At 42.3% G+C, this 15,244-nt stretch overlaps 1 protein-coding gene across 20 annotated transcripts in view; it reads right to left on the minus strand.

Moving 5' to 3' along the window:
- FARP2 (FERM, ARH/RhoGEF and pleckstrin domain protein 2) overlaps positions 1-15,244 on the minus strand; it is a 217,540-nt gene that overhangs the window by 146,104 nt on the left and 56,192 nt on the right. For 19 of the 20 annotated variants that reach the window (XR_005226739.1, XR_006283770.1, XR_006283769.1 and 16 more), the window contains 2 exons: positions 5,102-5,206; positions 2,832-2,874 (listed from right to left, as the gene is read on the minus strand). Coding sequence is in view for 16 of the 20 variants with exons in the window: in XM_043522447.1 (XP_043378382.1) it covers positions 2,832-2,874; positions 5,102-5,206 (148 nt within the window). In the remaining 4 variants the exon portion in view is untranslated. The remainder of the gene's footprint in view (positions 1-2,831; positions 2,875-5,101; positions 5,207-15,244) is intronic. The other variant, XM_037908756.2, reaches the window with a different exon arrangement.

Genomic DNA, 15,244 nt, shown 5'->3' on the forward strand with positions numbered 1-15,244 from the left:
ACTCAACAAACAGGAGGAGCAGCATTGATTAAGATAAAGTGCTCAGCACACAACATGGTCCATTATTAGCAAATAACATGTATAGCATCGAAGGACAGAGACCTTGTTGATTGTATTCCTAATTCTCTCCAGCAAGGAGAGACCTACACATGAACTCATCCCATCAGTTTGGAAACTGGAGTGGATAAAAATCCCTGATGAGGAGAAACAATCTCCTTCACGCTGTCTGGACACTGAGGGACAAAGATTCCTAAACATAAGCAAAGAAATCCCCATGCTGTTTGGCATGGGTTAGCCCTAAAACACATTTTGAATTGACAGATTACTACAACTGTGTCACCTTTTGAAACTCAGATAAACTCATTTCATAGAATCATAGCATATCAGGGTTGGAAGGGACCTCAGGAGGTCATCTAGTCCAACCCCCTGCTCAAAGCAGGACCAATCCCCAATTTTTGCCCCAGATCCCTAAATGACCCCTCAAGGATTGAACTCACAACCGTGGGTTTAGCAGGCCAATGCTCAAACCACTGATGATAAACTTTTAGCTAATTTATTACAGGATTGGCTACCAACATTTTCTTTAGTGTGAGATCTAAGGTACAAATTGATCTAGGGTAAGTGACTGGTCTCTTGGGATGGGAAGCAACCTGAATATTTTGTGATTTTTGGTGTAAGTGACTATTTATCATATATTCCAGTTTGCGGTGGCAAGACAGACAAATGTCCAAGGGAATTGTCTGTGACTCCGTTATAAGCCTATTGTAGTACTTTGGGCGTTCAAATTTGTTACTGGGTTGGTGAAATGTAATTATAGAACATACAACCAGGTTGGGTTGTCTGCCCTGCTTTTTGACAATCTGCCCTGAAATTGGCACACTCGGTCGTAAGCCACTTCAGACAGTGTGACGGTCCCACCAATTTTTTGTCAACTGTTCTCCTTGGGAGAGAATTCCTCTCCCAAGAGAGAAACCATTTGAATACACAGGAGCTATCATCTGGCATGCAAAAGGAGATGATCCTTTAAAAGGGAAACTTGCCATTGGTAATTCTACAGAACAATGAACTTAGCCTCTTCAGGAGAGCCTCTCTCTATAGCTAGTACTATGCCTATTTATTTATTTTTCTAAGGTTGAAGAGGATGAAAGTTGGAAACTTGCACCATGGGTTTAAGCTAAAAAGTCAGTTCATCTCAATTTCTTGTTGGTCAGTTTATATTGAAGAATTTCTAAAGAAACTTCCAAATACTAACTTTCTATAGTGTTCTGGGGCCATTTGTCAAAGACCTCCTTCCTTAACGTAAGCTTCCGCAGACTACTGTCAGCAACGGAAAAAAATAACTCCAAAAATTATTACAGAAAGGCCCTGTATAGTGTAGTCAATAAATCTGTTGGCAGGAGTGGGAATCCACCACACATTCCTGCACTTGTGATTCCATGAACCCCTACATTTAAAAGCAGCAAATGAGTATCCAATTTGATCCTGTTCTAGAAGAGGAATGTCTTTTACATGGTTGAAGAATTAGGCTGCACATGCTAGATTTCAAATGATATTGGCTCACATTTCCATCCTTTCTTTAGGCCTTTGATGAAAAATAAAGCAGAGAATGTCCGTGCTGCAACTCTCTCTTATTGGGCAAAGACTGGAAGCAATTTCACCACAGAGATTGTCCTCCTCCTACATAATGGGTGTAGTAAACCAGAACATTTCTGTTTCTTTCCACATCAAAACAACCTAAGCTAAACAAAGCTCCAACAAAGTGACTGATACTCTTCACCTAAAACTAACAGCATCTGATCCAATCTACCCAGATGTATATCATTGCAAAGTGACAGGTTCTCAGTAATTTGAAGTTCCACCCAGATTAAGGTTTACAAGTCCAAATACGAACCCTTTATTTCCCTCTTCCAAAAAATATTTTCCAAATATCCGCTAAATAACTAAATAGATAGCTGCCTTCTGAATCCATGTTTAACAGGGCCGTTAGTCATGGCTTAACACAACACAACTAAGGACTTTAGATTTCCCACATTCCAGACTCAAGTTAGCTGGTATCAGACTCAAGTTTGTGTATACACTTCACACTATCTGTAGAGATGGCGTGCCACATTTAGAGAAGGATATCTCAAAGATGTTAAGAATGTAATCCCCTACTGCAGAGTCCATAAGGAACAAGACCAAGATTGTGTCGTTTATGGCTACTACGTGTTACCACAACGGAAGCAATTGGGTGCTTTATCGTTTTGTGGTCTAACACAACACAAGATATTCACATTTTATAAATTAACTGTATCAAAGCAAAGCATATATTGGGATTTAGATACAAGGAAGGCTTATAAGGAGGAAAATAAGTCTTCCATTTGTTGGCTGTCTTAGAGCTTAATCATATATGAGATACTGAACACACTCAGCCTCCACTTAAGTGAATGGAAGTGGGTATTCAAACCTCACAGAACAGAGACCTTATGGACAAATAGCAAGCAATTCACTGGACAAGATTTAGGTCTCTGAGGAAGCAGCAAGTTAGCTTTCTAGAAAAAGAAACATTTACATTTAATTCAAAATAGCCCACAAAGCATGCAGTAATTCAATAGGGTAGTAAAACTATGAATGCCATATATTCTAGAAATTTTTGATACTATTAGAGGGCTTGAAACCATCTTGAAGGTTTGAGTTTGTAGATGTATGTTTAATCAACTATGTATGGTAATGACAAGCACAAAACCAGCAAACCTGACTATAAAAATCAAGTAACAACTATGAAAACAAACCAAATTAAATTCCTGAAAATTAAAGGAAAACTTTTAAAAAAAAATTAAATATGTACTTACTTCGTACTTGTTTAATGACAGGTTTCATAGGTTCAAGCCAAATCTGGAAGTGAGACAAAAGTTAAAAATTAATATCCATACTCTAATGCTACATAAATGTTGTAAAAAGAAAAGGAGTATTTGTGGCACCTTAGAGACTAACAAATTTATTTGAGCATAAGCTTTCGTGAGCTACAGCTCACTTCATCGGATGCATTCAGTGGAAAATACAGTGGGGAGGTTTATATATACAGAGAACATGAAACAATGGGTGTTACCATACACACTGTAAGGAGAGTGATCACTTAAGATGAGTTAATACCAGCAGGAGAGCAGGGGGAAACCTTTTGTAGTGATAATCAAGGTGGGCCATTTCCAGCAGTTCACAAGAACATCTGAGGAACAGTGGAGGGGGAGAATAAACATGAGGAAATAGGTTTACTTTGTGTAGCTCACGAAAGCTTATGCTCAAATAAATTTGTTAGTCTCTAAGGTGCCACAAGTACTCCTTTTCTTTTTGCGAATACAGACTAACACAGCTGCTACTCTGAAACCTGTCATAAATGTTGTAAAACATCAAAACCAAAAACCAACTGTAAGAAGTACTTACTAAATGAACATGTATATCTCCCTCCCTATTTCACTGAATAGCATAACAATTTTCTTCCACCAGTTAAACAAATATGCTTAGCCATGATTTAATCTTAAGAAGTAGGTCGGGGTGCCCAACCTGTGGCTCCAGAGCCGCATGCGGCTCTTCAGAAGTTTATATGCAGTCCTTGCATAGGCATTGACTCCGGGGCTGGAGCTACAAGTGCCAACTTTCCAATGTGTCAGGGAGTGCTCACTGCTCAACCCCTGGCTCTGCCACAGGCCCTTCCCCCACTCCACCCCTTCCCCGAGCCTGCCTTGCCCTCACTCCTCCCCCCCCAACAAAGCCTCGAAACAGCTGATTGGGAGGTGCAGGGAGGGAGGGGGAGGCGCTGATTGGCAGGGCTGTCGGTGGGTAGTAGGCACTGGGAGCAGGGTGGGGGAGTTGATGGGGGGCTGCTGACTTATTACTGTGGCTCTTTGGCAATGTACATTGGTAAATTCTAGCTCTTTCTCAAGCTCAGGTTGGCCACCCCTGAAGTAGGTATATATCAACAACAAAAATATATTGCAAAAAAAACACTGTGATAAGTATAGTGCTAAGTTTCCTTCGTCAATGTATGGAAGGAGTCACACGAGAAAGGGAGCAAACTGTGCCACCAATGCTGAAAGGAGTGGGCCATGGAACCATGTTGAAACCACACCATTGCACACAAACATCAAAAAGTGTGTGGAATTTTGGCAACTCATACCTTTAGATTCTCAGCTTTACATGTATGATGGAGGCTAAGTGCCAGCCCTCCCCTTTCCCTTCTACATTTGGCCTGGCTCACTTAACTATGGTGATGCAAAGCTTGACTAAAAAGTGTGACTTCAGAGTTTTCCACAAAATTATTCCTCTTTTATAGCGAAAGAAAGTATAATCCCTACATATGTGCACTCATATTTTTAAAAAGTTACCACCAATATAAACACTGAAAAAACATCAACAATGAAAGCAATGAAAGACATTAACTAGACCAAATTACGCCTACGTAATGTTGTGTGGAGACTCTGCATTTTGAGCAACTTAATTTTCACAGAGGGAGGGTATTACATCTTTGAATTTTCAGACAAAAATTAATAAATTTTGAATATATGGGGGCAGCATAAATAGAACAAAAAACCTATAACATTCATCATAGTCTGGAATATATACATTGAAGCTACAATACCGTGTAAAGATAATAAAGAAGAGTCTGTGTGTGGTCAATTCCTTCTCTTAAAACACAAAGTTGGTAAAGAAGCCATTCAAAAAGTTCCTATGCTTCTGATGTAAATTTTGGGAAAGGAAAGGATTGAGTTCAAACAATACAAGCAGAATAAGGAATAAAAGAAAAAAGAGCAATTGGCAATATCTGGGCTGATAGCCCACAAGATTTAATTAATGTGATCAAACACCTTTATTGAGCAGAAGCATCAGTAAATGGATAATTTATTTTTATTTTTATTTTGGGATGGAGGGGGAGTAAGATGAATCAGATTCTCTTCCTATGTATCTTTTTAAATTACATATTTTGTGAAGTAGTACATTGACCTGATTGATAGGTGAACCAGCTTTATAGCCACAAGTATACACAAACTTCTTCTGACTGTCAGGTGGCAGCATTCATCCAAGCTGAATTCTTTTTATAATGAATTAATCAGGAACCATGACATACCCAATATGACTGGATGTTCTGGAACTCAATTCCAAAGTAGTCGGACTCAACCAAATTCAAATGCTTATAAACCTCTGTCAGCAACGTCTGGCCATAGCACTTTGACTGGAAGAGTAAAAATAAGAAGTATAACAAGATTAAGTATAATTCAAAGTTTATTACAAAAGTGGAAACAAGATGTATTAACTTTTAAAAGCAGTGGAAAAAATGTTTGAAAACACTTTTGTATTATTGATCACTAATATTACTGTAGCATTAGAAAGCCCCAACCAGCATTAGGCTCTGTACAAACACACACTAACTCAGTTAAAATTACGAGTGGGTATTTCAATAAAATAGCACAGATCCTGAGTGTACCTGAAGGGGGAGAGGAGAGATAGTTTTAAACCAGAGCAGCAATATAAGTTATAACACCTTAGTGCTGGTCTAATTTATAATTACTTGCAATTGCACAGAGTTGGCTATGCTGAATGAGAATTCACCCTCAACTAGGAAATCCTCAGCTGGCAACCTGAGGCAGCTTTAAGTCCCCCTTGTACTTCCAGAGCAATACAGTGGGACTTAGTGGGGCCAAAGATATGGCATCTAATGTATATTTGAAAAGATTCACAGGATGCTGGTCCACGAATGAGCTGGAGGACCCACACACGAGTCCCTCACTGACAGAGCTAGAATATGGGCTCTGTGATGGAGAATCTCAACTTTCATGTCTAGCTTTTTTTCTTGTAAGGACATCCAGGAAAAAACACAACATGATTGCTAAGGTCTTAAGGTATACACACCTGGGCTCCACTTCTGTGTCAGGAAGCTTCTGGAGTCTAAAGATCTCCATCTCTCTCACACATGCTCTATGTGTAAAATTAATTTGCAACACATCCCAAAGAATCAACTCGCTAACTTTCCCCACCATCTTTATACCAATTTTCCACAGAGACACAACCATCATGGATACAAATTGATTACGTTAAGTGGAGGAAACAGCAAAAAATTTCATAACCTACCCAAAATGCTAAAGTTGGACTTACTTATTCAAATTTTCAGCTGTCTCTCTGCTCCCACTATTGCATGACTAACAGCTGCTGTGAGGGGGAACGCCTTTCATGAATTCCCCCATCAGTCAGTGTATCTAGATTGCATGGGGAATGTTCCACATGGTGGATATAGGGATGAGGAAACGTACAGCTCCAGCAACACAAAAGGAAAAGAGATAAGGAAAGAGACAAGGCTAAGCTGAAGCCACATGGGGCAGAAGTTCTGTAGCCACCGAAAACCCATCTCTCTCGCTGAGCTAGGTCTATCATGAGGAGTAATGGTCTCAAGTTGCAATGGGGGAGGTTTAGATTGGATATTAGGAAAAACTTTTTCACTAAGAGGGTGGTGAAACACTGGAATGCGTTACCTAGGGAGGTGGTAGAATCTCCTTCCTTAGAGGTTTTTAAGGTCAGGCTTGACAAAGCCCTGGCTGGGATGATTTAACTGGGAATTGGTCCTGCTTCGAGCAGGGGGTTGGACTAGATGACCTTCTGGGGTCCCTTCCAACCCTGATATTCTATGATTCTATGAGCACCAACTAGGAGAGCTTACACACTCAAAAACCAAATGGAATCTATTCTCCAAGTTAAGTATCTAGCTCACTATCAGAGAGAACCTCACCCACATCCAACCAACCACCTCAAAACCAGATACTATGACTGCTTGCCTACCACCATTGCTGCCAGCAGAGGCCACAGTACAAAACATCCGTCACTATCAATGCTGATGGAAGGTAGCCAGGTAGAGGAGCCACCTAAAGGAACCTACTTGAGATGGAAGGACAAGGGATAAGCAAGGCAGGACAAGAAATACTTGTACCTTGGGGGGAGGGGAGAGAATTAGAGAATGATTAGTTTGGGGAGTGAGGAAATATGGAATACATACATTTTTATTTAACAAGATAAGGAGGAAGAGTAAGGAACTAATGGATTTTTGGATGAGGCAGGAATATATTTTACCCTGGGAAATGCATGTATGAATGAATGAGGTGGAACATTTTTGAGGAAGCACTTTGTTCAAATTTTGGCAGCACATCGCTGTGCTCTCACTGTATAAAACACAGTAATACAAACTAAATGAGAAATGGAAACTCAAACCACAGCCCCCACCCTCTATAAAAAGGTGTTTTCTAGAAAAAACAATTCTAGTTTTTCCCTTTCTGTTTATTAATATTTATGTTCAAGACTCAGTGATAATGATCAGTTTCTCCTTCAGTCTAGATTTCAGCAGGTAATTCTGGTACTGTGAAGGAGAACGTCCAATATGCCCTTGATAAAGTATTTTAACTTAGTCTTGGTAGTAAGATTTTCCAGTTGAGTACCCTAAAGGAATTGTATTGCTCAAAAGAGATTGTGTATACTTGAATGAGTCAGATCTCTGGATGTTCATATGATTTTGGTTAAAAACAAACAAAGGAAGTATTTCTTCACACAATGTACAGTCAACCTGTGGAACCCTTTGCCAGAGGATGCTGTAAAGGCCAAGACTATAACAGGGTTCAAAAAAGAACTAGATAAATTCATGGAGGATAAGTTCATCAATGCCTATTAGCCAGGAAGAGCAGGGATGATGTCCCTAGCTTCTGTTTGCCAGAAGCTGTGAATGAGCGGCAGGGAATGGATCACTTGATGATTATCTGTTCTGTTCATTCCCTCTGTGGCACCTGGCATTGGCCACTGTCGGAAGACAGGATACTGGGCTAGATGAACCTTTGGTCTGACCCAGTATGGCCGCTCTTATGTAATTAATATTTCTTATCAGAATGGAAAACTTCTTCAAAAACATATGTTTACTGCCATTTTAATACATCGGTCAATTTTATTTATTCAGTGCATTCTGCATATAAACAATTTTTTCTAAGTAAATAATTTGAAGAATTGTTAAATTATCTTGTTTCTTATGCCTCTTCTCTCAATGTCTTGATCAGTAGGTTTAATAGGTAACAGGAAGCTAACTTCTATTTAAAAACTGCTAAATTCAAATATAATTACAGTACTAATTATAGTAAGGTAGAATACAGAAGATTTTTGGTAAAGAATCATGTTGTTTGAATGTTTTCATTTTCAAGTTTGCCCTACTGTAGGAATCCCTCTCCAAAGCTTAGAAGGCACTATAATACTGAAATCTAGTCAATTTCAAAACAAAAAAGTAGAAAATGTTCAGGTACTAAACCTGCCTCCTGAGTTCTCCTGTCTTTTTTTAAAAACAAATTATTTTCTTTTTTCCTATTTCCCAAATACTTCTTTCCCTCTCCACACCTTGTGTGAAAGACACTCACAGGGGAAAAGTGACCAACTTAACTGACTATACAGGGAAACAATAAAATTTGTAAATTATATAAAGTACTATCAAATTGTTAAAAATGAAAAACATGGAGAAAAATATTTCTCCCATCTTTTAATTACAGTAGCTCTGGAGTTACTAGCAACAGTACTAAGTAAAAATTCAGATAGCAATGTGATTGTAAGTTGACTGCTTTCCCTTTAAATATAAAATGTATCAAAGAATGTTGCATTTACAAAGAGTAGGAGTAAGTAATGTGTTGATGAAAATAAGTTAGAAAAGCTTGGGACCCGAACAAAGTATTTCATTATTCTTTGTTTCAAGTCCTGTGGGAAAATTTTGCCTGGGAGAATTTGATTTAGTTTCTCAAGTTGTTTGTTGCATTTACCCATTTCCAGTTCATCTGCCAAGATACAACTCCACTGTTTGACAAGACTCCTAAGTCTTTTGATTTTGTAAATTTCAAAATTAGATTTTGTACTGTCAATTTCATATCAGTTATGCCTGCATAAGAGCTGCATCAGGCAAGTTCTCTTAAACATGTTTCTATAATGTGCTTAGAATTTTGATAGTGTAGGAAAACTGTGTATATGAATGCATACTAGATTCTTTAAAGGTCACAAACATTTCAATAGGAATTCCCATTATTGCACACATCAAGTTCTGAAATTGTCGCATTCCCTATGCTCTGCCAACAGTCTACTACAACTAATATTACAGAATTATTATAGAAGTTCATAAAGATTTCTGTAAAAGAAAAATAAAGTGGCAGGCAGATAAAAGGATATGGTGCTTCAGCTTTAGACACAATTACTTACTTTTAATAATAAAATTCATGTTCCGAAAGGAAATAGAATCAGCAACATATAGTAAAATTTGTATGAACTTGAATATTCAGTTCAGGCTTAAAGAGACACCCAAAAGTGTTCAAATACTGCAAATTTCTCATCATAGGCGCAATCCTGGTTTGACTTCAGTGGGAATTACAGGTGTCTAGCCCTTCAGGATTTGTAATTACATGGGCCAAATACTGCCACGACTAAGCTTCTGCCATGGCAGTTGTATACATACATTGAGGGCAAAACCTGGCCCTATGAACTTCAGCTCTGGTGTTATAACAATGTTTCACAGAGGGGCTCTGTTGAGATTATCAAATCTATATTTCTGCAGAATTATTAGAGTTCTAGAAATAATTCTGACTAGACTTTAAAGTCATAAGGGCCCGATCACCTCTCCTGCAAAAATAATACATCTTAGAAAGTGGGCCAAATGGGAGGAAGATTCCACAAGGCATTGGTCCATGAAGAACAGGGAAGGAGTTTAGTCCAGAAGCCATGGCAATCCATGCAGAGGGCCCTGTGCCTTCACATTCCCTCCTGGCCCTGCACCACTCCAACCCCCCCACCCCCGATTCTCTACTTGCTGCTGCCCAAAAAACTTCCTTAAAGAGGGCCCCACAGAATAAAGGGTCTTTGGGAGAAAAATAATACATCCTTGGGCTACACTACCCTTTGAGCAAATTCCCCGTCACATTAACAGAAGGACAATCTATTTAGTTACACTTATCTCTACAGCCCTGCCTCCCTGACAATACAGATTACTGTCCAGGAATCTGGAGTCAAATGGGATCTCTTACAGGTTGAGATTGCAGAGGAAAGCATCGCTCCTGCACAAAAATATTCAGTGGTAATAAATCCGGCACCAATTTTGTACCAAAACTGAAAGACCAATAAACTTTCTACCTCTTTTTTTTTTTTGCTTACTAAATGGAATATGTAATGAATACAACCTGCAATTCTACATTCCAACGGAAGCACACTGGTACATTTTCCATTGCCTGGTAAATTAGTGAAAGGATTGATTTTCATATTTGTATTTCCTTTATGAAGTGCCCAATCTGTAATCTCCAAAATGATCTTATTGTAAATCAGACAGCAAACTTGTGACAAAAAGGAATACTTTTGATTCAACACAACTGATAGCAGGTAGGACAGTTTTCATGGAAAAGAGATGTCTCACCAGCATTCTTCCAAGGCACAAGCTGAATTCAGAGAACATACCTCTAAGTGATAAATTATTATCAGTGATAGCTGGAAATGCCTCTCATCCACTGAGTGTTGTGTGATTTAGCTGTCTAAGGGATAAGCAACAGAAAAGTAGTGTTACGTTCTCCCACCTCTTCTGGGGCCAGATTACAATTATTTTGGGCTGTGTACTTGTCAGACCCACATTATTACTTAAATATTATTCTATCTATATTTTCACTTTCAAAAGTATTCTTTTCCCCACAAAAAGAAAAGGAGTACTTGTGGCACCTTAGAGACTAACCAGTTTATTTGAGCATGAGCTTTCGTGAGCTACAGCTCACTTCATCGGATGCATAGCATATCGTGGAAACTGCAGAAGACATTATATACACACAGAGACCATGAAACAAAACTTCCTCCCACCCCACTCCCCCGCTGGCAACAGCTTATCTAAAGTGATCATCAAGTAGAGCCATTTCCAGCACAAATCCAGGTTTTCTCACCCTTCCCCCCCCCTCCCCCACACACACATACAAACTCACTCTCCTGCTGGCAACAGCCCATCCCCCTTTGAAACCCCTCTTTATAATGCGCATGATAATCAAGGTGGGTCACCTCCAGCACTAATCCAGGTTTTCTCACCCCCCTCCCCCCCACACCACACCCTCCAAAAACCACACACACAAACTCATTCTCCTGCTGGATAATGAGAATGAGCAGGAGAATGAGTTTGTGTGTGTGGTTTTTGGGGGGGGGTGTGGGGGGGGGGGGGTGAGAAAACCTGGATTAGTGCTGGAGGTGACCCACCTTGATTATCATGCGCATTATAAAGAGGGGTTTCAAAGGGGGATGGGCTGTTGCCAGCAGGAGAGTGAGTTTGTATGTGTGTGTGGGGGGCGGGGGGGGAAGGGTGAGAAAACCTGGATTTGTGCTGGAAATGGCTCTACTTGATGATCACTTTAGATAAGCTGTTGCCAGCGGGGGAGTGGGGTGGGAGGAAGTTTTGTTTCATGGTCTCTATGTGTATATAATGTCTTCTGCAGTTTCCACGATATGCTATGCATCCGATGAAGTGAGCTGTAGCTCACGAAAGCTCATGCTCAAATAAACTGGTTAGTCTCTAAGGTGCCACAAGTACTCCTTTTCTTTTTACGAATACAGACTAACACGGCTGTTACTCTGAAACTTTTCCCCACAATGAGTCTGAAAGAAAGCAACCTGTTTCTACCTAAACAAAGTACAAACACAACACATTTAAACTTCCCTCCAAGAGATTAACCTCCATAGCCTTAACAAATTATTAGGGCTGTTGATTAATCGCAGTTAACTCACACGATTAACTCAAAAAAATTAATCGCGATTTATCACAGTTTTAAATCGCACTGTTAAACAATAGAATACCAATTGAAATGTATTATATATTTTGGATGATTTTCTCCATTTTCATATATATATATATATTGTATTCTGTGTTGTAATTGAAATCGAAGTGTATATTATTTTTATTATAAATATTTGGACTGTAAAAATGATAAACAAAAGAAATAATATTTTTCAATTCACCTCATACAAGTTTGTAGTGCAATCTCTTTGTCGTGAAATTACAAATGTAAATTTTGTGTTACATAACCACACTCAAAAACAAAACAATATAAAACTTCAGAGCCTACAAGTCCACTCAGTCCTACTCCTTGTTCAGCCAATTGCTAAAACAAGTTTGTTTACATTTACAGGCGATAAAGCTGACCTCTTCTTATTTACAATGTCACTAGAAAGTGAGAACAGGCATTTGCATGGCATTTTTGTAGCCTGCACTGCAAGGTATTTACATGCCAGATATGCTAAACATTTGTGTACCTCTCCATGCTTCGGCCACTATTCCAGAGGACATGCTTCCATGCTGATAATGCTTGTTAAACAAAAATGCATTAATTAAATTTGTGACTGAACTCCTTGGGGAGAACTGTATGTCTCCTGCTGTGTTTTACCGTATTCTGCCATATATTTCATGTTCTAGTAGTCTCAGATGATGACCCAGCAAGTGTTGTTCATCTTAAGAACACTTTCACTGCAGATCTGACAAAATACAAAGAAGGTACTGTGATGGGGAAAGGCCAGATGGCTATAGTAAAGTAATCCTGTTGGGATCCACAGCTAAAGGAACTCCCCCCAGCCTAAGGGAAGGATCCACAGGTCCAGGATTCCAAATAATTGCAGGGGACAACTAAGGAGATAACAGGAACAGGAGAGAGGTGTCAGGGCTAAACGAAGGGAACCTAAGGGGGCCACTGAGCAGAGAACTCCGGACAATGCCCACTGCTCCTCGAAGGTGTCAAGGGAGCCAGCGGACGCCACCCAGAGGAACTCTGCCTGGATGCATGAACGAACTGAAGAACGGAAATACGCCCCACAGTCACAGGAGACCCCATCGGCCAACCTCTCCCTGGTTTTGTAGATGGCCATTTTGGCCAGGGCTAGGAGGAGGCTGACAAGGAGGTCCAGCGACTTTGTGGGGCCTCGGATAGGGAGTGTGTAGTTGTCCGGAGGCTGGCGAGGAAGCCTGGGACCGGTGTGACAGACTTATGTTACCAATCTGCCTGAGGCGTTAGGTGATCAGGCTGAGGCTGCAGGATTGTTAGGGGAGGAGATGATGGAGCACACCAAGTAATTGAGTTTTAAAGCTTTATTGATAAAATAATAAAACAACAGCGGAGAGCGCTGGGAGTTCCCCCATGTCGCTCAGAGGAAGGAAGAAAGTGTTTGTGGCCCAAGCCCTAACCCACTTTCATACTCACACCCGCGCTACCCGAGGCTGGCCAAGCCTGGGCGTAACGTAAGAAGAAGAGGGGGAGGTGGACAGGAGTTCTTGTCCCGGGCACGGGTCGTCCAGGGTCCGCTGTTGATCTCCGATTTGCCTCAATTCCTGGGAGAGTTTTTAAGTCCCTGGGATCTGTTGGGTGCGTCTCCTTCCGGGATCTTTGCTCCCCAAGCGCTGTGTACCAGTTCAAACCGGCCGGCCATGGTTCCCTCAGCTTTCCCAAAACACACCAGCTTCAGGGCCACGAGACGCTTATTTTTCTCTCAGTGACCTTGCTGTCTCACTCCTTTTCATGGCCCCTGCAATTTTGTTCAGCAACTCTCCTTTCTCACAGCTGTTTGGGGGGGGGGGTGGACTCCCCCCTTCTGTCTTGGCAGGTATCCAGAGTGTGTGCAATGGCCTTGGGCTGGAGTCAGCTCCTTATCTTTGGGTTTAGCTGGAACATCAAGTTAACCCGTTCCTTTCTCCTTTCCTCCCCCTTCGGCCTTTCGCCACCTGTAAAGAAACCTTTCATTCTGCATTCATAACTTTAACACTTTCCGAAATTCTTTCCAATACATACAACAGCATTAGCAATAATATGAGACTGGTGTTTACCCAGGGGACCCCCTGGGGGAGGCAGCCATCTTGTGACACCGGGACCAGGATGTTGAGCTGGTGCCTGAGCATGGACAGGACTAGCTGATTGAGCACCAGTGCCCTCCCTCGGTGGGAGAGGCACCAGGAGTAGTCCAGTCCATTTCCGGAGCCACTCTGCCACCCTGCACTCCAAACCTTGCCGATTTTCCGGCGGAGATGGATGCATGGCAGAAAGGTAAATGCCAAGATAGAGCAGCGGACCCACGCTCCACCAGATGGCCTGAAGCGTGGGTGGGAGGGAGCTCACCTGCCACCCGTCCCTGACCACCATGCAAGAGCTCTTGACCCAGCCGACCCAGAAGGAGGCTGCCGAGTAGATGGCCTGGCAAGCCTCCACCCGCACCAAGTCGCCCGGGTCCTGGACCACGAGAAGCACGTCATTGGCGTACGCCGACAGGACCAGCCGCAGCTCCGGCTCTTCCAGCAACAACCCCGTCAGCCTCCGACAGAAGCGACAGAGGAAGGGCTCGATCACCAGAATGTACAGCTGGTCTGAGAGGGGGCACCCCTGCCGTACTCCCCACCCGAAGCTGACCGGCTCGGTCAGGGTCCAGTTGAGCCTGACCAGGCACTCCACAGAGGCGTACAGCACCTGGAGAAAGCCCACAAACTGGGGTCCAAAGCCAAAATGCTCGCAGAGTGCCCAGGAGATACCCATGGTCCACCCTGTTGAACGCTTTCTCCTGATCAGGGACAGAAGGGCGAATGACAGACCATCCCTACACCCGAGCGACCAAATAGAGATTATCAAAGATGGTACCGCCCCAGACGGTGTAGGTCTGGTCCAGGTGGACCACGTTTGCCAGCCCGGACCCCAGCCACAGCAAGATGGCCTTCACTACAATTTTGTAGTCCGTGCTAAGGAGCGAGACGGGACGCCAATTCCGAAGGTCGCGGGGGTCCCCCTTCTTTGGGAGCAAGGCGAGCACGGCTTGCCTGCAAAACAGGGGGAGAACTCCGCTTGCCAAGGACTCAACACAGACTGTGACAAGGTCCGGGCCAAGGACATCCCAGAACACGCGGTAGAACTCCACGGTCAGCCCGTCCATCCCCGGGGATTTATTGGTGGGCATGCAACGGAGGGCTTCCGAGAACTCGGCCAGAGTGAGAGGCAGCTCTAGCCTGTCACAGTCACCCACGCTGACCGTCGGGAGTTCGGTCCAGAGCATTCTGCAAGCATCGGGATTGGTCAGATCCGGGGAGAAAAGGCCCACGTAGAAGGCCCTGGCCCTCCCGCGCATCTCCTCTGGACCCATGAGGGGGGTGCCATCCTCTGCCAGGAGGCAGGTGACATGCTTCTTGGCCCCCCTCCATTTCTCCAGGGCATAGAAGAAGTAGGAGCTG

Source organism: Chelonia mydas, chromosome 9 (genome assembly GCF_015237465.2).
Source record: "Chelonia mydas isolate rCheMyd1 chromosome 9, rCheMyd1.pri.v2, whole genome shotgun sequence".
Lineage (NCBI taxonomy): Eukaryota > Metazoa > Chordata > Testudines > Cheloniidae > Chelonia > Chelonia mydas.